The sequence below is a fragment of the Plasmodium knowlesi genome, assembly GCF_000006355.2.
Source record: "Plasmodium knowlesi strain H genome assembly, chromosome: 14".
In the NCBI taxonomy this organism is placed as follows: Eukaryota; Apicomplexa; class Aconoidasida; order Haemosporida; family Plasmodiidae; genus Plasmodium; species Plasmodium knowlesi.
This window is the reverse complement of record NC_011915.2, coordinates 1126139-1146509: the sequence shown is the minus strand read 5'-3', so window position 1 is coordinate 1146509 and position 20371 is coordinate 1126139. Positions and strand designations below refer to the sequence as shown.

At 36.7% G+C, this 20371-nt stretch overlaps 6 protein-coding genes across 6 annotated transcripts; 3 read left to right on the top strand and 3 right to left on the bottom strand.

Moving 5' to 3' along the window:
• Positions 1–246: 246 nt before the first annotated feature.
• Positions 247–4062, bottom strand: PKNH_1426600 (ABC transporter F family member 1, putative; the record flags this gene model as incomplete). The annotated part of the gene is made up of 1 exon (XM_002262115.2): positions 247–4062. One exon carries the CDS (start codon positions 4060–4062, stop codon positions 247–249), a length of 3816 nt encoding a protein of 1271 aa, XP_002262151.2.
• A 1057-nt stretch (positions 4063–5119) lies between these two features.
• Positions 5120–6193, top strand: PKNH_1426500 (GDP-mannose 4,6-dehydratase, putative; the record flags this gene model as incomplete). The annotated part of the gene is made up of 1 exon (XM_002262114.1): positions 5120–6193. The coding sequence occupies one exon, from the start codon at positions 5120–5122 to the stop codon at positions 6191–6193; it is 1074 nt and encodes a 357-aa protein (XP_002262150.1).
• Positions 6194–6935: 742 nt separating this feature from the next.
• PKNH_1426400 (40S ribosomal protein S16, putative) lies at positions 6936–7976 on the bottom strand (the record flags this gene model as incomplete). The annotated part of the gene is made up of 2 exons (XM_002262113.1): positions 6936–7328; positions 7935–7976. The coding sequence occupies 2 exons, from the start codon at positions 7974–7976 to the stop codon at positions 6936–6938; spliced, it is 435 nt and encodes a 144-aa protein (XP_002262149.1).
• Positions 7977–9958: 1982 nt separating this feature from the next.
• On the top strand, positions 9959–10823 carry PKNH_1426300 (60S ribosomal protein L13-2, putative; the record flags this gene model as incomplete). Its single annotated transcript, XM_002262112.1, has 2 exons — positions 9959–10198; positions 10416–10823. 2 exons carry the CDS (start codon positions 9959–9961, stop codon positions 10821–10823), a joined length of 648 nt encoding a protein of 215 aa, XP_002262148.1.
• Positions 10824–11668: 845 nt separating this feature from the next.
• Positions 11669–12978, bottom strand: PKNH_1426200 (conserved Plasmodium protein, unknown function; the record flags this gene model as incomplete). The annotated part of the gene is made up of 6 exons (XM_002262111.1): positions 11669–11687; positions 11840–11921; positions 12133–12217; positions 12375–12424; positions 12565–12634; positions 12838–12978. The coding sequence occupies 6 exons, from the start codon at positions 12976–12978 to the stop codon at positions 11669–11671; spliced, it is 447 nt and encodes a 148-aa protein (XP_002262147.1).
• Positions 12979–16652: 3674 nt separating this feature from the next.
• PKNH_1426100 (DNA/RNA-binding protein Alba 1, putative) lies at positions 16653–17354 on the top strand (the record flags this gene model as incomplete). The annotated part of the gene is made up of 1 exon (XM_002262110.1): positions 16653–17354. One exon carries the CDS (start codon positions 16653–16655, stop codon positions 17352–17354), a length of 702 nt encoding a protein of 233 aa, XP_002262146.1.
• Positions 17355–20371: the final 3017 nt, after the last annotated feature.

Here is a 20371-nt window from a genome sequence, read left to right as displayed (position 1 = left end):
ATAAGTTGACCTTCTACTTCGCGCGAAAATCTTCAATTATCGTGTAGCCGCGAAAAAACGTTAACACATCCCCCAGTGTATATACCCCTAACGGTGCTACGTTCCATGTATATAAACTCAACGGTAGCAACGTTTTTCTGAGCAATCAGGGTGTCGCTCATATTCTCATTAATTGTACTTGTGTACGTATATCTCTATATACACAACCTTTCTACCCCTGTTAGCTAATTTGAGTGGGGTTGAAGTTTACTTTTTCCACCGCTTCCAATTCTTTATTTTTATTTTCCCGGAAGAGCCTTTACCTCCAAAATTTTTCCTATTGACTTTTTTTTTTTCGAAAATGACATCTTCTTCATGATCAGTTATTTGTTCAATATTTTTTCTTTCATTTCTATCCTTTGCATATTGCGTTTTTAAAAATTGCAAAATTTTATAGTCGTAATTATCGTACAGTATTTTGTTATAATTTTCTCGATTGTCAATATTATCCTCTTCCTGTGCGTCTGCATATGGGTGGCCTTCCTCACGTCCATTATGTAGTGGGTTCTTCGCGGTCTCGTTGTTCTCAGAATCACCACAGACAGAACTACTACGTTGGGGAGAATGAAGTACCTCCGGTTGCTGAGTTTGTTGCAGGTCGACTGAGTGGTTAACCACATTCATTGCTCTGCCATCGCGCGGGTTAACCATGTGCAGAGTATCAAACGAATGCAAAATGAAGTGATAGAAATTCTCTATAAAATCCTGCACATTGTAAAAAGTAAAAACATTCTGGTAGTCAAATATGTAAATAACCTTGTGGACATTAGTCAAATTTTTGATCATGTAAAAATCGTGGGTTGTCAAAATATAACTGCCTTGATAAATATAATTTAAAAAATTTAATAGAAGATTTTTTAAGTAAATATCTAAATTGTTATTTATTTCGTCTAGGAGAAGCAAATTTGATTTTTTTAAAAATAATGAAAGGAATAGTATTCGTACTTTCTCCCCTCCACTTTTATCTTTCATGCATGTGGAGCTATCAATATAGAATATTTTGAGTAACGCTTTTATTTTCTCTTCAATGTTGCTGATGTCCTGTTCGTTGCAAAACGGTTTGGTTTTGTTCAGTACGTAGAAAAAGAAGTGCTCCTTTGAGGCAGTGATAGGCATGCCATTGTCAAAGTTGTACCCATCATAATTTTCCATAGTGATATCGTCTACGCCTTCTACATCCGAACTGTCGTCGAAGTGAACTGGTTCGTAATTCACATTCTCAATTAGGTATCTAAAATATTCGTTAATTTCCAGATGTAATTTTTTAATCATATTTTGTTCAAAGTAGGTTAGAAGGACGTTGTCAAAGTTGCATTTTATGCTTCCTTCAAAATGTGCTATTTTGTTTTCTGTTGGAGTAGAATTGATTCCATCTCCCCCATGCACATAGACACCTCCCTCTTGATATTCCTCTTCATCCTCGCTATCTCCGTATGCATATGCGCTCCTTCTATGTCTACCTCCCTCCGTTTGCATCTGAAACTTGTACCTATTGGTTAGTATCTTAAAAAAAGTGGATTTTCCAATTCCATTTTTTCCCAAGAGGAGAACGTTTTCTCCGCTGTTTATACTCAGATTCATGTTTTTAAAAATATATTTTTTTTTCTTCTTTTTTTTATTCCAAAAATAGAAGGAAAAGTTATCGAATTCGTACAGAGACACGTTGTTTTTTGCGTACCTCTCGCCTGTTTCTATCAGCTCGTTGTTTTTTATTTTTTTGCTCATGTCTATGAGGATATTCTTGTTCATGTTACCTTCTATGTCTTTCATTTTGTTGTACACGAAAGATTCCACACCTTCTTCCTGTTCTGTGGTGTGTTCATCGACGTCGCCATCGGTTTGTTGAGCGGCTTTCTCCTCTATCTCTTGACCATTTGAATTTCCCTCAGCACTGCCACTTCGCACGCGGGAAATATTTTCTCTCCCCTCCTGTATCCCCCCGTCGGTGGGGATTCCCTTCGATGCCCCCTTCTCATTCTTCCTGCTATAAATCAAATTATAGTACATGTACTGATAATTCAGTGTGCTATCAAAAAGGGTAGAGTAGACATTTTGGAATAATTTAAATTCTTCTTCTTTTTTTTTTAAAGATTGACGCATGAATTCGTTTTTTTTTTTTTTCTTGACTTGATTTATGGCAGCACTTAGGTCGTCCATAATTTTTTTCAATTCTTCTTTTTTTTTCCTCCTATTGTCGAAGAGTATCTTCATACTGTGCAAGTATTGCGTGTAATTACCTTTAAAAAAGGTAATGTTTGAGTTGTGTTCATTTTTTCTTTGTAGTTCCTGTGGAACATCAGAGTGCATCGCTTGCTGACCACTTCTGCTTATCCTTTTTAATAATGCCATGTTGTTAAAATCGATATCGTGTCCATAAATTTTGTTAAAATCTAAAATTCGATTGCATAATTTACTCACTAGGAAGAAATCGTGGCTAGCCAAAACGATACCTATTTCTTTATACTTTAGAGAATAGTGAAAAATGTTCATAACGAAAAAAATATTAAATATGTCCAGGTTGTTATTTATTTCATCTATTAAAAGAAGTTTGGCATTGCTCAGCAGAAGAAGTAGGAGGTACACTCGGATAATATATCCGTTGCTCAAATTACTTAATTTCACATGCAGTAAGTTTTTTAAATTTAAAATGTTCAGGTACTTATGGAAATTCATTTTAACTTGGTTTATCTCTTTGAATACATTTTCCTTTTCGTGCATGTACAATTTGAGCACCATTTGGAAGAGCTTGGACTGCGCGAAAGATTGTGCCTGCTCGATGGTTGGTTCTCCACTCGATTTTGTTTCTACTGATTCCATATTGTTAGTATGTTCTTTCGTGGTGTAGCTTCTTCGCTTTGGAGGGATGTTGTTCCCATTGAGGCTATCACTCGTAGGGTATTTCTCACTATCCTCCTCAGTTTGACACCGATTAGATTTTTGAACAACCTGCACATTTCTGTACAAGCTGATCTCCCTTTCGATATAATTTAACACTTCATATTTTTCTAAAACGGGTTGATAAAATTTCAGTACTTTTTCAAACACCGTCAAATTGTTTTTTTCCAGAAGGTGAATATTCTGTTTGAAGTAAAAAATTCCATTCTTAAAAAAAAGATCATTGCTGTTGCCACTTTTTTTTTTGTTGATTTTCTCAAAATAGGAGACATCTCTATTTTTTATAATTGATGGAAGTTTGGACAGATCAAGAGAATTCATTTTCATGTGGTGTAAAATTTTGTAAAGGAAGTCGAATTTATTTTTCTTCACCATGGCTTGCATGTTCTCCTCAGTTAGGTTAAAATTTGTCACTCCTTCTTTGGAAACACTGTTATTTATGTTTATACTCTTGTGGCTGTTATCTGAATGGTCAAAAATTAGGTTTAAGAGGGAGGTCTTTCCACATCCATTGTTACCTATAAGTCCAACACACTCTGACTTGTTCACCTGAAAATTCAAATTGGTCATAAGCCTCTTGCTACCAATTTCGTAGTTCAAATTGTGCACAGTTAGGATCACTTTGCTTTGTTCCTTTTGCTCGTAGTGCTTCTCCAGTATGTTGTAGATATTCATGTTGTATTTCGGGGACAACATCCGATCCTCTTCGTCTCCCTCTGCGTTCAGCAGTTTCTCGTAAGCTGCAAGGCGCTCCTCGCGCGTTATGTCATCCGCTTCGTCATCGTCGTCATCATCATTATCATCCTCATCTTCATCGTCTTCCTCCTCATCTTCCTCATCCTCTTCATCATCATCATTAAGTTCGTCTTCCTCCTCATCATCATCGTCCTCATCGTCCCTGCGCACACCTAGCAGCGCCTGCCCGCGCATCTGACCCCCAACACACAGTGGGCCCCTGCCCCCCAATGCTTCCTTCTTCAAATGGTAGACATGGTAATCACGCGCGGCATTTGCTACATGCAAATTGTTTAAAAAGGAAATTTGATTTTTATATTTACTGATTTGTAGACCTCTGCAACGATGAACGTAACACCATGTGAGGAGGCAAAGAAGTAATTCAACGAACATGTTATACCATAGTGCATCGCGTGGGAAGCGAAAAAGAAGGCGGAAGAGAAGAGGGAAAAAGGAATAAAAAAAAAAAAAAAAAGAAAAGCTTAAAAATGGGGGAAACCCCTAAAAGTGGAAACCTCCCTCAAAATAAGGACAAATAACCAAACAAGCTATTGATAACAAAAAGTCTACTGTTGCCGCTGCAACGATAAAAAAAAAAAAAAAAAAAAAAAAAAAAAAAAAAAAAAGGTCCCCCAAAGCTCTCTGGAAAAATTGCTCTCTATTTCATTGTCATTGCGGAGGGCTTAAAAAAAAAAAAAAAAATGAATGAATGAACGAATGAATATTAAAAAAAAAATAATAATAAAGAAAATGGCGAATGGCTTCTTGCTCTTCGAGCATGCAGCTGGAAGAGGCATTTCTTCAAACTGGAAACCAAGTCAAAGGAGGAACGATGGGTGCATATTTCGCTCGATAAAAGTGCAATGTGCTTATGTGCACATAAATAAATGTATATATTTTTTTTTTTCTGTGCATAGTTGCATAATTGTTTTCTTATGAGCAGTCCTGTCCCACGGTAGGCCTTTCCACACATATTTGCGTACACTGTTCTACTCATTTTGCTTGCCTACTGCGCAACGTATTTTTGCCCATGCGTTGCAATATAGAAGAAACACCTCTGGGAAGGGTTTGTTTAGTTATGTAGTGCAAAAAAAAAAAAAAAAAAAAAAAAAAAAAAAAAAAAAATTGAAGAAGAAAAAAAAATATAGTAGGCAGAAAATATTATTTCGTTCATTCATAGGAATAACAATTTTTTTTGTCCTTCACTTTTTGTTGTCCCTTTTAAAGGTATACACCTTGCGCTATGTATAGGACATCAATAAGTTCACACAAAATAGGAGAGTCCCTTGTGTAAAAGTGAAAAATTAGCAAGTGTGAATTTTTTCGTGTGTTATTCTATCCACACCTTCTCGTGTTTTTTATAAGCAACACGCTTGTCATTAGAGCGGTCCGCAACACTGAAGAGAGGTTTGCGGCAATTTTCCCACCTCAGTATTGCCCCACCCCCGGAATGAAAGTCGCTCTTATTTTCGGCATCACCGGTCAAGATGGGTCGTACCTGAGTGAGCTGTTATTGGAGAAGGGGTACATCGTACATGGGGTCATTCGCAGGTGTAGCTCATTTAACACCAAAAGAATAGATCACATTTTTGAGCACCTCAATTTGCATTATGGAGATGTCCTAGACAGCAGTAATATTTGCAAACTGATAAATAAAATAAAGCCAAAAGAAATTTACAATTTAGCTGCACAGAGCCATGTAAAGGTCAGTTTCGAATTGCCCGTCTACACAGCCGAAACGACCGCACTAGGAACATTACGCATATTGGAAGCAATAAAAATTTCTAACGTACCTAATGTAAAGTTTTATAATGCTTCTACATCTGAGTTGTATGGATGCTGCAATGATCATGTGCAAAATGAATCCACTCCTTTTAATCCTGTGTCGCCTTACGCAATTGCAAAATTGTATTCTCATTACATAACGATATGTTACAGGAAGTCCTACCAAATGTTCTGTGTGAATGGCATTCTATTTAATCATGAGAGCCCAAGGAGAGGAGAAACGTTTGTTACCCGGAAAATTACCAAAGGGGTAGCAAATATTTGCAAAAATAAACAAGATGTTATAGTATTGGGGGATCTATCTACCTACCGAGATTGGGGGCATGCAAAGGATTATGTCCGTGCTATGTATTTAATGCTACAACAGGATGAGGCTAACGACTTCGTTATAAGCTCAAATGAAAAACATACGGTGAAGGAATTTTGTGAAATTTCTTTTTCCTTCGTTGGCATTTTCCTAAAATGGAAAGGAACAGGACTTCAAGAGATAGGGGTCGATGAAAACGATCGTGTTCTTATTAGAAAAGACTCCAAATATTATCGAGAGTGTGATGTCTTCCATTTACATGGCGATTCTTCTAAGGCTCGTGAAGTTCTCCAGTGGGCTCCGACGTACTCCTTCTTCGAACTCATTTATGAGATGCTCAGATATGATTTTGAGCAGTGCAGTTTGCCCATTGATAATTTTGATACGTGTGTTCGCAGGTATGAGCTTTACCGGAATGCGCCTAAGGCGTAGCAACATCTCACATTTGGCATATACCCTTCCCCCATGGGTCGTCCGGATGGAACACCTTCCAATTAATTCGTTACCAACCAGTTGGCCTCCCCCCTCCGCAACTGATTTTTTTATTTTTTTTTGTCTACATCAAAACCTGCTACCCATTTCACATTCCACGCTGTAGTTTGTGTTTTTATGGACCTCCCTTTGCGCCAACTTGCTAAACACGTACAGTTGTGTTGCAAGTATTAATCAGCCCCACATGCCTACTTTGTAATTTTTTCTTTTTCTTAATTGTATGGCACAATTACAATGATTATTTAAAAGGGTTCAAGTGGTTACGCACTATACCGTGGGTGAAATAAAATATATACACATTAGCATACAGGCAAAAAAGAAAAAAAAAAAAAAAAAAAAAAAATTTTTTTTTTTTTTTAATACACGTGTATATGTACGAATGCATAAATAAACAATGGAACGTGCAAAACGGACTCGTTTGTTTTTCAACGCTTGGGAGCGCTTCGTATTCTCTGCCTGTGATTCGTTCCAAGATTCTTCTCCTTTATTTTTGCAAAGATGGCGCACCCTCATTAGCTCTTATAGGAAATGTGGATGAGAAGATTCACGGCAAAGCAGATGCCCCATGGTAATCAACAAGCAGGTAAACGTATGGGCAAGCCTATCTCCATCCCCCCTTCACACATGTGCAACAATTAAGATGAGAAAAAAAAAAAATAATAATGTAAAAAATAAAGTAAAATTATCTGTAAGATTTTTGGTATCTCGCACGAGCACCCTTTCCACCGAATTTCTTGGGTTCACATCTTCTTGTGTCTCCAACAAGCAGCGTTCTGTCGTACCTTAATAAAGCATCCTTTAATTCTTTCTTCGTAGATTCGTCAACATATTTCTGATAATATGAAATCACTCCTTTTCCAATGGCTTGTCTGATGGCGTAAATTTGGGCAGTCTGTCCACCTCCTTTTACTCGGATACGAATGTCTAGGTTTTTTAATTTTGCTGATCCAATTAACCATAAGGGTTCATATACTTTAGTTCTCAATATGTGTGGCTCCACTAGGTCAAGATTTTTTCCGTTCAATTTTATTAGACCTTTTCCATTGGTTACGGTTGCCACGGCAACAGATGTTTTCTGTAGAAATAGGCAGGGGAAAAAAAAAAAAAAAAAGAATTCCATGTGGCGATGCTATGTAACTGATGGTTTATGTATGAAGTGAGGGAGGATAAAAGCACCGCCAAATGACAGGGCACAACTCCTCAATTGATGACGCGTTGATATATTATGCCAACTGTCATGGGTAGCTCGGGGGGTAGTTGTGGTGAATTTCAAGAGAGGATGAGATGACGCATTATGCTATTTTTCTCTTATCCCCCTTGATAGAGATGTGGAAAAAGCATGAACAATTGAATACAGTGGCTTATGTCACGTCACAACCCTAACGTTGAAATGGAGAGTGAAAATGGGACACCACTTCGTTGATCCATATGGTATTCTTTGGTCAAACGTAATGGTGTCGCATAGACGATTTCTTGGTAAAGAGCACGCATACACAGAAGCTGACATGCTCATATTCAGGTTGGGATTCAGTTATAGGCAAATAAGTGCGTAGAAAAATCGGTGTGTGCCTCTCTCCCCCCCGGGCTACTTCCTCCGTTTCAGTACATTCCGGTTGACTTTTATGTTTTTTTTTTTTTTTTTTTTTTTTCTTTTTTCCTTCTTTTACTCTCCGTGTTGTACCTTCTTTCCAAAGGTTTGAACTCTCTTTACTTTAGTCGTCATTTTCTTCTGAAATGGGGAAGGAAAAATAGGTTATATGAAAATTAACACAAAGTGAATCGTGCATAATGAGAGGGGGCAGGGGAAACAAGCTAATGACGTATTTTTAACACGCCAACGGAGAGGCATACATCATAACGAGTAAATATATGGCGACGTAAGTTACCACGTCGATATTAGAACGGAACGTAGCAAATAGCGCAGTAAGTTTCAACTTGTGCTGCTTTGTCACTAATTTGAAGGCTGCGCTTCTTACCGTGAAAGGATAACTTAAATGGGGTTTTAATTTAAAATTTTAAGGGAAAAAAATATTTTATCTTCTCAAAGGAAAAGTTGTGTTTTCCTCAAAATAGTGGTACATGGATGTATCATCCCTCTTTTGTTAATTTGATTGATTTACTGCTTAATCTGTTTTGCGGTTTTATTTATTTATTTTTATTATTTTTTATTTTTTTTTTTTTACATATGTTTTTTTTTGAAAGAATGAAATTAGGGGAATTAAGCAGATGAGCCATGCCAATTGAAGCGCATATGCATATATAATTTTTACATCCCCACAAAATCGGTGTACATAGAGATTTTACGCGCGGCTCATTAAAAACGCTATGGTATATATGAGGGGGCAACCTTCAACTGAATGCAATATTTTATATATACTTTCATTTGAAAAACTGCGCCGACGCTTTACAAGCGGGACAAGCATATAATTCATTTTAATGTAGCATCCCCTGTTGCCCGTAAATAATGGAGTATGCAACGTAGTACGTGCTAACGCACAACAGTTTTATTGCTCGTTGGGTTGAGTTGACTTTCGTCGATACAGGCGTTTTTTTTTTTTTTTTTTTTTTTCTTTAATCTTTTCTTCCATTTCCTATGTAAAAATAATTTTGCAGCATGTGAGGTGGGCCATAAAAATAACGGCACCCCCCCTCGCCTAGCGGTAACATATAAATAGAATTAAAATGCTGTGCGTAACGCTACAGGGTAATTATTTTTTGGAGGGAACCCTCGCTGTGCGTATCTTTCGGAGCCCCACTTTAATCACTTCAAAGAGGGAAAAGGGAACCCACTCCATTTACAAGTACATATGGAAAAAGAGCTATGTATAAATGCGCAAAAAACGTGACGTGGCTCGCTTTTTCCCAAAGCAACAAAACTCCGCAATATTTTTTATACGTATCCCTTGTTTAACAAACAATATTCGTTCGCTCATTTGCGCTGTACCCAACTCAAAGGGAAGGAAAAAGGAAATCACACGTGAAGAACAAATGTGGTCGTGCAAAATAAATAAATAATTATTTTTCCGTGATTATTTCTTTATTTTAATTATTGTTGAAATTTTTCATAAGATCAGAGAAAGGTATAATTTTTTTCTTTCTTTTTTTTTTTTTTTTTTTTTTTTTTCCCATCTTTTTGCGGCATCAGAATTTGGCTGCTTCGTAACTTTTGCGATTTATTTCCTTCTGAGTAAATTTTGGTACAACTATTCCCTTAGCTACTCCAGTTTTCTTCAATTTCCCCGCGAGGCAGTTTTTAGCAAAGGTAAAATATTTTATGAGATGTAAAACAATGCCAAGTTAAGGCGCGATTTAAGGGGCATGACATCGTGTGATGATACCGCGTGGATATGCTCCTCTCAATTTGAGAACATTTCACCCAGCTGAATGGGTAATGAGGTCCCCGAAGGCCTATTTCAATTGCGAGAGATATAAAGGAGGCACATGTTATGCGCTGTTCAGTGGAGAGATTAACACGGCATTTTCCTTTTCCATGCTGTTTAAGGAGAGATGCACGAAAGAACATGCATAATGAGGATATGAAATGTTTACGAAGGGCGTGCCCACCTCGCGAATGCAGGAGTGTCCCCATAGAATATGAAATATTTTCACATAGTGCTTTACATATACTCCTCCCCTCCACACTATAATTAGCACAATTTTTCTTTTTTTCTCTTCAGCACACCTTTCGCCAAATAACTTCCCAAAATGGTGTCACACAACAACGTATTGCCAAATGTTCACCTGCACAAATGGTGGCAAAGATATGTAAGAGTAAATTTCAGTAAAAACATAAAAAAGAAGAAAAGAAGATTGTTAAGGGAAAAGAGAAGAAAGGCAAATGGAGGAACCCCCATTGAAAAATTGCACCCCATAGTGCACTGCCCAACTCAAAGGTACAATTTCAGATGCAGACTTGGAAAAGGTTTCACCCTTGAGGAGTTGAAGGTATGTATTTTATATGTACCAAAAAAATTGTGATGCGTATAGTATGCTGTATGCATCGAATAGCAGTTATGTTTATCCCTTTCTGTACAGTCATATAATGAATGAGAATAGACATTTTTACTTCTTACAATGCCCTTCCTATTAACTCCCCTCTTTTATTTTTAATTATGCTTCTTGTTCTCACCCCCTCACACATACACGTTTTCCATTTCTATAGGGAGCCAAGTTAAATCCCCTTGCAGCCCAAAGCATAGGAATCTGTGTCGACAAAAGAAGAAAAAATAGATGCGAAGAAACGTTAAAGAAAAACATCGAGAGGTTGGAGAAATATAAAAAATGCCTAGTTATGATCCCCCTGAAGAGTACCAAAACTAAAAAAGGCATTGGAGGAATACCAGAGGACACCAGCAAAGATGTCGTTAAAGAATTAAGAAAGAAGAAACAATTACGTAGTATATTCAAGAAAGAAAGAAACACCAAACCATTCTATGAATCCATGGACGTATCCAAGATAGACAAATCTTACTTGGCATATAAAACATTACGTAGAGCTAAACTAACCGAAAGAAGAAAGAACAAACAACAACAGAAAAAAGATTTAAAGAGAAAGTCTAAGGACAATTGATAGATAGGTGTGCATGTAAAAATTTGGAAAAAAAAAAAAAAAATGTGTAAATTGTGTAGGCCATTTTGCTGACTTCATTTTTTTTTTTTGCGCCTTCTGAGGAATCTTTTTTTTTCTTTTCTTTTTTGGGAAGGAAAAAAATGAAACAAATAGAGGGGACACACAAGAATATGCATGCCGTTGTTTATATGTTCACTTATCTCTTATGTATAAGAGCTTTTGCAAAACTTGCCAAAGTGATATACAGTTACATTTTCAATACCTTTTTTATTTTATATTTTTCTTTTTTTTTTTTTACACCTTCGTAAACGGATAAGAGTTTAACAAAAAAAAAAAAAAGAAAAAAAGAAAAAAACAAAACAAAACGAAACACGTATATAAACTTTTGCATACTTTGGAAGCCCTTTCTTTAATTAAAAAAAAAAGGTACACCCCATGCGTATGTAAAGTTGAATACATCTTTACATGTACGTAGGTTCTTACGAATGATTAACTCCACAGAGGGTAAAGGTTATCCCACCGTTGCTCTTTAATTCGAAAATGAGCGTTAATGGTAAAACTTTAAACATGGGAGGCAAGGCGAAGTGCCGTTAAAAGGGAAAACATAGCTGCGCACGAATAAATTTGCGGAAAAAAAAAAAAATGGTACAAATGGCATATAAAAGAAGTGTATAACGGTGAATACACACTTTTGCATACACAGAGGTGGCATATATTTCCATAAATGTGGAGCACAGAATTAGGCTTCTTTCAAAATGAGCTAATCGGTTCGGCAAATTAAAAACGTGGAAAATCGTTCGGCCTCCTTACAAAAGGTTTTTTAAAATCTGCTTTTCAACAGGCTGCTATGAACGCTCCAATTCCCTTAAATGGCGCAAAAAGGGGATGAACACAATGTGGGGCAGGCGCAAAATGTGGTAGACACAGCAACACATAAGGGCAAGATTCTCATGAAGGTTGAAAGTCCACAGAAAAAAACTCTACTCCACAAAAAACCCTGAAGAAAAACAGCTTACTTCATAATGATGGGCATGTTCTCCTCAATTTTTAACTCAATAAACAGGTTCTTCAAGAATCGCTTGCATTTGAGCAACGTTACTAAAAAGGAATAAAAAAATAATAATAAATAAAAAGAACAAGGTAATGTAAAAAAGGTTCCACTTATAGATGGGTACTATTTATGTGTGAACATATATTGTGTCTAGTACCCATTGCGCCAGTGTGCAAATATGTTGACCACCCCCCAGAAGCACATATAAATATTGCTCCTTGAATAGGATAGATTAATGGGCCCATATGTGCGTCCTACCTCCAATGTATAGAACTTGAACGTCCAGGTAATCATCACACAGAGTTACAAATTGCGCCAATTGTGAAATGTCTTGTTTGAATTTCTAAAAAGTGGGGATACAACGTGCTACATGTTTATACTCGCAGTAATTATTATATGTCCTTGTGGATGTAGCATTTTAATTTTTAATTTTTATTTTATTTTTTTTTTTATTTTTTTTTTTTAATTTGATCATTTGCGTAAGGGTCAGGTGTACTCACATTACTAGTTCGGATGATAAAAAGTCGAAGTCTCAAATTTGCGAAGATGACTAGAAGGTGAAAACAAAAGGAAACGGGGAAGTAAATAATTGTGGGGACTCAACATACAGGCATTAGCACTTTTGCAGGGTAAGTTGATTTGCGAAGTTGTTCTAATTCCTCAATGTATGATATTTTTTTTTTTTTTTACCGAGGAAGCGAGAAAATATTAAACTTTTGTATATCTTCCCATACAGCATTGTTGCTTTCCTGTCGAATTCCTACAGAAAGGGGTCATTTTAGGTGGGAACAAATGTGTGTGGCCGCCACAATGTTCTATACACAGGGGAGAGTATTATTCTGATACTTGCGCACTTCTCTACTCCCACGTATGTATGTAGATGTGCGCGACTATGTCTGGGTACACAGTGGAGCAGTGTGTGCAGGACTGCCTGTGCTGAGACAGAGAAAAGCTGAGTCGTACTTCCTTAATCATAACGGTCAGCGGCAGGTTTGAACTTTCGAGAATTTTAAAGATTTCCTCCTCTTGCTTTTTGCTGACCACTCCCCTTTTTTTTCCACAGTAGAATTTACATAAAACCCAGACGTAGTCTTTTCTTGCCATTTTGAAGTAAACAGGGGAGCGCCTTCCTTGTGTCGCGATTCGTTACAAAGTGTGCCTTTGTGTTTTTCGGGGCCAGGCAAATATCCAGGGATATTGTCGTGGTGCCAATTAAGACGCGCGAGCAGTTATATATGCATATATATATATACATAATTGTACGAGGGCGGACAATTTTTCCGCTCTCTTTGATGCGCGAAAAAATTCACTTGAAGCGTGCGCAGGGGCGTGGTCTGTTCGCGGGTTGGACGCACGCAGACAATTAACCACCCACGCTGGGACATTCAGAAACACAAACAAATTCATACATACGTGCATATGTGCATACGTACATGCGTACTTGCTTGAGTGGCGACAGAGAACAAATTCCTGGAGCGGACAAAATGCAATGATCCATGTGAGCAGAGCGACGTCGCCAGTATTCCGGCCTGTGCATTAAAAGCTCACATCTTCCTTTCTCATGTGCTCATTTTTGTATTCGCATTGGAGAAGGCTTAATCATATTATATACACGTTTATAGCAACATGTAAAAGGGGATATAAAAGAAGGGAGTGTGAAAAAAATAATTACTCCCCGTACAACAATTGCAACATTTTTTTTTTTTTTAAACAACTAATTTCTTTTAAAAAAATGAAGAAGCTTCCACAAAATTTTATTCCCAATTAATGAAGTTCATTTATTTATTTATTTTTCTTTAACCGCTTTAAAAAAATGGGCGCACAATTAATTTGTGCTTGCACGCTGATTTTTTTTTTTTTTAGCTAATAATAGGATCCCCCCCCCCCCAGACCTTTTCGAAATATTCTCATTATAGAGGGCGGTTTTTTTTGTTTTCGTCAGATGGAACACAGTGCATGTATTTTTAAGAAGAAAAAAAAAAAAAGCCAATGTGGGGGGGAACCATATTAAATACGTGTACACCTATTTTATGCATAATTTTTAATTTAGTGTGGGCTGGAGGGTAATTCAAATGTGCCCATGGACGAGGAAGAATGCAAAGCCGAAAGTCAATATACGAAGTATCACATAAAAAATTGTAGTACAGGAACTGTGGATTTATATGTACCCAAGAACTGCATAAAAAATGTACTCTTTTATATCTTTGCCTATATTGAATAGGAGAAGAAAGAAAATTTCCTTAAACTTGAGAAAATGTCAGTAATAACATCTCACATCTGTAAATCCATTCGGAAGATTCGCATAAACAAATATGCACACCCACATACATAACTTTATGGCGTTTAGGGATTATACCAATTCGCAATACAGTGAGGTGTGTTTTGTGTGAATTTTCCGTTTAGGTGATGGGAGTTTTTATTTTTTTAAGGATACTCCTTTAATAGGTGTGATAGCACAAAGAGGGGAGGTACGCAACAGTAATATGCAATAATACATTTTGTTGCTCCTCCTTTCAACCACTTTTTTCTTCGCCTGGGCATTTGGTACTAATTCCAACATTTCATAGGATTGTTCATTAAAGGAACAAGTTGAGGGCTTTTTTTTTTTTTTTTTTTTCTTCACTCTGGAAATGAAATTCGGAAGTGAGAGAAATATAGCTAATTGTTATTCTTGGAAAAAATAGGCTAACGCTATGGTAAAGTGATGGGGTAAAATAATCTCTCACATTTGACAATGATGGTAAGGATGATGAGCCTTTTTTTTAAAAAAAAAAAAAAAAAAGAAAAAGAAAAGAAAGAAATGCAAGATCACTTTGCACCTTTTTCCTTCCTCAGTGAATTAAGTTAACATTTTTATTAAGCTAAAGTGGTGAGCGTCATGGGTTTATTATATATACCTTATATGGTATGCGCGAACTGCAAACTAAGGAAGCCCAAGAGGGTCAAATGCTGATGGCGTGGCCCGGGTGACGTCATGGTGATCATTAATTGCCCAAAGGGGGGAAAAAGTAAAAAAGGAAAAAAAGAAAAAGCTTGCAACCCCGGTTTTCCTATTTTTTTTTTTTTTTTTTTCGATTGTATGTACATAAAAAGAAGTGTACCAATGTTCGCACCGCCGGTTGTTTTTATATATAAAAGTTTAAGTTCCCATATATACTATATATATAAATGTACTGCTGGGCGTGAGGGGGGGGAATTGCTATGCACCTAAGTATATATCACCCATGCGCTTCTTTTCTTCCTCCACCCTTCAGCCAACGCTTGACTGCCGAAGCCTCCGTGCAGTTAACTTTTACCTGTTTTAACTGAAAGCACCTTTTTTCTTACCATGATAATGTTGGTCCAGGTACGTATGGTACGGAACATTAATTATTGTAAGCACTCACGTGTACTAATAACATGTGGTGCATGTCATCCCTCTATAAAACCGGAAAAAATATCCCCAAGTATAGGTGATACGTGGGCCTCCTTTACTTGTTCCCAACGTCACCTTGCCCCCAAATTATATACCTAGCAGAGCTACATTATGTACATATATATATATATATAAACATATAATTTAATATTCGTTTATATATATTTTGGTACATGTGCAGTTCCGTATAAAAGGTATCCAAAATGTAAAAAAAAAAAAAAAAAAAAAAAAACTGATGTGAAGGAAGAAATTATAAATATATAGCTTGTATCAAAAAAAAAAAAAAAAAAAAATATATATATATAATAATATATAATTGAAATATATGGAAAGAAAAGGAAAAAGAAAAAAAAAAAAAACAGAAGTAGGAACAGAAAGTTTAAACAAAATAAGCGAACAATGGTTTTTGAAGGAATGTGAAAGAGGGAAAAAAACTTTGAAGCGAGAAGGTAAGATACTACTTTTAATTTAAATGCGTAAATGAAGCATAACGTAAATTTTACGTTTAGCCGATTTTGTAACAGTTATGTTGCGTGTGTTCTTGCTTCCCCCTCTGCCAGCGGATGAATGTTCGCGTATTCATGTGTTCCAGCTCTTGTGCCAATGTGGAAAAAGAAAAGAATGCTGGAAAGATAAAATTATCCTCGCATGATGTTATATGCGTGAAATTGATGCATACTTTTTTTGTAAACATGTTTACACGTTTATGTGCAATTGTAAGTATGTACAACATTAAAGTTGTTAGCCTAATCGGGCATCTTTAGGAGCCTCTGCCTTTGCTCGAGGCCTCGTCGATTAGCCTTAGCTTTTTTTTTTTTTTTTTTTTTTTTTTTTCATCCAAGTTATGAATAAAAGTGGGTGAACAGTTCACATGGGGAAAATATATACGTACATATTTGAAGAATGTCGTTTTAAGGAAATTTGTCATTGCGTCACTGCTGCATATTGCTTGATGTCGTGCGTCAGTTGGACTGCATATCATAGCGCATGTGCTGCGTGTAGTGTATAATTTCCATCGCGTGCTTATTTCCTAACCCCCTCTCCCCCTTGCAGAACAGTTCAAGTGCATTACGCGAAATTATGTACCAAAGGAGAAACAAAATAGCAGAAGCCATATAGGAAGAAAAGTAGAAGAAGTAAAATTAGAGGCATTTTTAACAGATATAAAGGAACACACAAGTGCATGTACATATATATATAGATAAACCGACGGAGCGTTAGCTACGAATACAAGGATACACATTTTTGCCTTTTATCCGCTCGCAGCTTAGTAAAGCACACACTTGCACGTGTACATAGAAGTAGCTACATATACAGACGTATTTAAGGAATAAAAAAATTTTTATAAAACACCCTGAGCAAAATGAAGAAAGATAGAGAACCAATAGACGAAGATGAAATGAGAATCACATCCACCGGAAGGATGACCAATTATGTAAACTATGGTGCCAAAATTTTAGGGGAAGAAGATAAGAAAAGCTTGAAAATAAAGGCCACAGGAAATGCCATCGGAAAAGCTGTAACCTTAGCAGAAATAATCAAAAGGAGATTTAAAGGATTACATCAGATAACCAAGTGCGGTAGTACAGTCATAACGGACCAGTACGTTAGTGGACAGGACAACGGTGAACAGGTTGTTCAGGAAAAAACCGTTTCTTTTATCGACATTTTACTATCGAGAGACCAATTAGATGTGGAAGATGCAGGTTACCAGCCACCATTGGATGAGAAATATGTGAAGGAAATGTCACCTGAAGAAATTGTGAACACGAGGCCATATAGAGGAAGAGGATTCAGGCCCAGGTTCTTTCGTGGATTCAGAGGTGGCAGAGGTGGTTTCATGAGGCGAGGTGGATATAGACCATTTGGAGATAGAATGTATGAAGGTAGAAACAGCTTTAGGGGAGGTAGAGGATATGGTGGCAGTTTTGGTAGAGGTGGTTACAGATCAGGTGGCGGAATGGGCATGTCCGGAAGAGGCGGATTCAGAGGAGGATTCCGTGGAGGCAGAGGTGGTTTCCGAGGTGGCAGAGGTGGCTTCAGGGGAAGCAGGGCTTTATCATAACTGAAGAATTTTTTAAATGAATTTGTTTAATTTTTGCGCTTGTTCAAGGGGGCTTTCCTATATGAGTGCAAATTTATCGGTGTATGGGTGCACGATTGGGCCACTGCTTTACTGCGTGAATATGTATAGTGTGCTAGCCAAGCGCAGATGCTGAGCGTGCGGGGCGCAGTGTACAGAAAATTCCAAAGAAAGCAGAATAGCGCGAAGCATATTTGTTGCGCATTTGAACATGTGTTCGTGTATATGCACGCATATTCAATGCAAGCACGGCGCAGGCACAGCGCGTGAGCACTGCCCGTATATAAAGCATATATAGGTATCCATGCCGCCTTTCGCAAAATTAAGCTTACTTCATTCACCTTCATATATGTGAAGCACGAGCAAAATGTGGAGAAAGAAGAAAAAAAAAAAAAAAAAAGGAAAAGTGAGGAGCCGCAACAGTACACGTACGGAATGCACATGAACATTGAATAGAATTAGCCGCATATACGAACGCGTACTTGTGCATACAGTTTTATTTAAGCCCGATTTCGCAGGAAAGAAGAAATTCGAGCTTCCCCCGTATATATGTGTACAGGATATATAAACGTGCGCACACGTAGTGGAGCGGCAGAATGAAGAAGCAGCAGCACATGCATATTATTGTACACGCTTAAGAGAATTGAAGACTCACGGAACAATGCTGGGGTGTTAATTATAGAGCATTATTCATACAATATAGATATATAAAAGAGAAGAATGAAAAGAGATATATTCAGTAAGCATAGTTCAATAAGGAATAATATAGCCGTGCCACATTTATCCATGAATAATGAGTTTACCAAATTTTCAAATCAAAGAAATGAATATATTTATTTATATCTGTATATACACAGGAACCATTTTATATATGCACAAGAATTTAAGAGAGAAGGAAAAAAAAAAAAAAAAAAAAAAAAAAAAATGTTCGCTTTTTTAACATAATCAAAAGGAGCAGAAATTATTGCATAACAATTTATACGTACATGTTGTACTCCATTTTGCCATCCTTCTTTAATATATTTTTATCGGTGCTCATACATTTAGAGAGATTCAACCCTAGCGCATGTAGCATATACAGTGGTACAGCGCGCAGGAATATATTACAAGAAGTTAAAGGGGGCACGGCATGTATGTGTTATGCATATTTTTTTTATGCTACAGCATTCGACGACAGTTGGAAAGGAAGACATATATATTTGCACATTTATGAGTATCCATTTATCAGCACCCATGTATAAACACATATATGAACATATCTTTATGACACCTCGTGCCGCTTTTATTTCCTGCTGAGAACGTCATTTTAACCCACGAGAGTGAGAGGAGCTCTGCGATTAGCATGAGATGCAAGCACGGAATAGGGTTTGCAGGAATTTTATTTTTAATACACGCGTCCGCGCACCTACACAGCACAACCATTTTAGTGAAGAGCAATTTACGAAATTCTGAAGGCAGTGAAAGAAGTGAGAGTATGCTGTATTTATACACCGAGAAATATTTTAAATTTCACTAGGCCATTCATATAAATTTATTTGAGCACACGCTCATGCGCATTGTACACATTTATCCATCTGCATAAAACCTACACCTTTTTTTTTTCTTTTTTATTAACATTCAAAACGACAGAAAACATTATTTTGCCATAGGCACGAAATTAATTTATTTATATTCGTTTATTTAAAAAAATGGACAAGTGTAAGTAAGGGATTGGGAAGAGTACCCTCATGTTTTTCTTCTTTTTCTTTTTCCTTTAAACTTTCATCCTCCCTGTATACTTCTTATTTTACTTTCCTGCGAACCTTCTCTTTTTTCATCCCTTTTTGCATATTCTTCTTTACTCTCCTAAACCCTGCTTCATTTCCGCTTTAAAATCTTCTTTTTTTCTTCTTCCCCTCTGAAAAGTCCTTTCTTCTTTCTTCTCCCGATAAACCTTCTTCTCTCTTTACTTCCTTTAAAACCTATTTTATTCCCCCTTGAAACATTCATTTCCCCCTTTTACCTTCCCATTAAGCATTCCTTTTTCTTCGTTTAAACCTTCTTTTCCTTTTCACCCTTTAAACCTTCTTTCCTTTCTTCCCTTTAAACCATCTCTTTATTTTTTTTCCTCCTTAAAACGTTCTTTCTCCCTTAAAACTTCTTTTCTTTTCCTCCCTTAAGAAACCTTCTTTTTTTTTTTTCTCCCTGTAAAAATTCTTCTCTCTTTACCTCCTTTAAACACTATTCTTTTTTCTTCCCTCTAAAAACCCTCCTTTTTTTTCCCATTAAAACGTCATTTTTTTTTTTTTTTTTTCAAATCATTTTCTATTCTCTTTAAACCTTCAACTTCTCCCCTTTAAACCTTCCTTCTCTTTTCCTGCTTCTTAAACCTTCTTCTTCTTCCTCCTTTAAGAAACCTTCTTTTTCTTTCCCTTTGAAAATCTTCTTTCTGTTCTTCCCCTTAAACCTTCTTTTTCTTCTTCCCTTAGGGAGTTAAGTACCAGGCCATAGATTGTTGTTGTAAAAAACCGAGGGAACTGAACCCTCTTTTTCCCTTCCCCCTTTAAGGAACCTTCCTTCTTATATTTTTACTTAAAATTTTCTTCCTTTTTCCCCTTTAAATCTTCTTTCTTCCTTTACCCCTTTAAAAACTTCTTTCCTTCTTTTTCTCCCCTTAAGAAACCTTCCTTCTTTTCTTTCCCCTTAAACCTCCTTTCTTTTACCCCTTTGAAAATCTTCTTTTTCTTCCCTTAAGTAACCTTCCTTTTTTCTCTTTTAAAACTTTCTTTGTTTTTCCCCCCATAAACACCTATAAAAGGAAAAGGTGCTTTCTCTTCCCTTAAGGTGGCTAAACAGCAGGCCATATTATTGTTGTTCGAGGAAAAACCGCGGAAGAAGAACCTTCTTTTTTCCTTCCCCCCTTAAGAAACCTTCTTTCCTTCTCTCCCCTCCTTTAAATAAAAAATTTCCTTCCTTTTACCCCCTTAAGAAACCTTCTTTCTTCTTTTTCTTCCCTTTTA